The 1093-nt window shown below is 42.5% G+C and overlaps 1 protein-coding gene across 1 annotated transcript; it reads right to left on the bottom strand.

Moving 5' to 3' along the window:
• Window positions 1-229: 229 nt before the first annotated feature.
• Window positions 230-850, bottom strand: LOC136843209 (ice nucleation protein-like). The gene has a single exon (XM_067111297.1). It carries the CDS (start codon window positions 848-850, stop codon window positions 230-232), a length of 621 nt encoding a protein of 206 aa, XP_066967398.1.
• Window positions 851-1093: the final 243 nt, after the last annotated feature.

Below are 1093 nucleotides of genomic sequence, written 5' to 3'. Positions count from 1 at the left end.
GCCTGCAATATCACTCGCAGCAAAGCCTGTAATTTCACTAGCTGAAAAGCCTGCAATTACACTAGCTGCAAAGCTTGCAATTTCACTTGGTACAAAGCTTGAAATTTCACAAGCTGCAAAGACTGCAATTTCAATAGCTGCAAAGCCTGCAATTTCAGTAGCTGCAAAGCTTGCAATTTCACTTGGAGTAAAGCCTGCAATTTCACTAGCTGCAAAGCCAGCAATTGCACTAGCTGCTAGCTGCAAAGCTTGCAATTTCACTTCGGTGCAAAGCTTGAAATTTCACTAGCTGCAAAGCCTGCAATTTCACTAGCTGCAAAGCTGCAATTGCACTAACCGCAAATCTTGCCATTTCGCTAGCTGAAAATCCTGCAATTTCACTAGCTGCAAAGCCTGCAATTTCACTAGCTTCAAAGTCTGCAATTTCACTAGCTGCAAAGCCTGTGATTGCACTAGCTTCAAAGCCTGCAATTTCACTAGCTGCAAAGCCTGCAATTTCATTAGCTGCAAAGCCTGGAATTTCACTAGCTGCGAAGCCTGCAATTTCACTAGCTTCAAAGTCTGCAATTTCACTAGCTGCAAAGCCTGTGATTGCACTAGCTTCAAAGCCTGCAATTTCACTAGCTGCAAAGCCTGCAATTTCACTAGCTGCAAAGCCTGCAATTTCACTAGCTGAAAAGCCTGCAATTTCACTAGCTGCAAAGCCTTCAAATTCACTAGTTGCAAATCTTGCAATTTCACTAGCTGCAAAGCCTGCAGTTTCACTCGGTGCAAAACTTGCAAATGCACTAGCTGCAAAGCCTGCAATTTCACTCTGTCCAAAGCTTGCAATTTCACGAAAAGGCTTCATGGCGATGGATTGACAGATGACATGGAGACGGTGAGGAAGATATGAAAACGCATACTTTTCCTCTATGCTCCAGAAAAAAAGAAAATCAAAGAGTATTGAGACTCCTAGCTTGCTTCGAAAATTACGTCTTTTAACATAAGAATGTAAGTGGTGTTGCTGTTTGCCTGTGACTGCGATCAGATACACATTGTATGTATGAGCTTCAAACAGAGTAAGGCATGTGTGTAAAAATATGCACCTATG

Source organism: Macrobrachium rosenbergii, chromosome 2 (assembly GCF_040412425.1).
Source record: "Macrobrachium rosenbergii isolate ZJJX-2024 chromosome 2, ASM4041242v1, whole genome shotgun sequence".
In the NCBI taxonomy this organism is placed as follows: domain Eukaryota; kingdom Metazoa; phylum Arthropoda; class Malacostraca; order Decapoda; family Palaemonidae; genus Macrobrachium; species Macrobrachium rosenbergii.
The sequence above is the reverse complement of the archived record's forward strand: the minus strand, read 5'-3'. Positions and strand labels throughout refer to the sequence as shown.

Excerpts from the sequence above, each read along its gene's own strand:
- LOC136843209 (XM_067111297.1), bottom strand. The coding sequence starts at position 850 with ATGAAGCCTTTTCGTGAAATTGCAAGCTTTGGACAGAGTGAAATTGCA.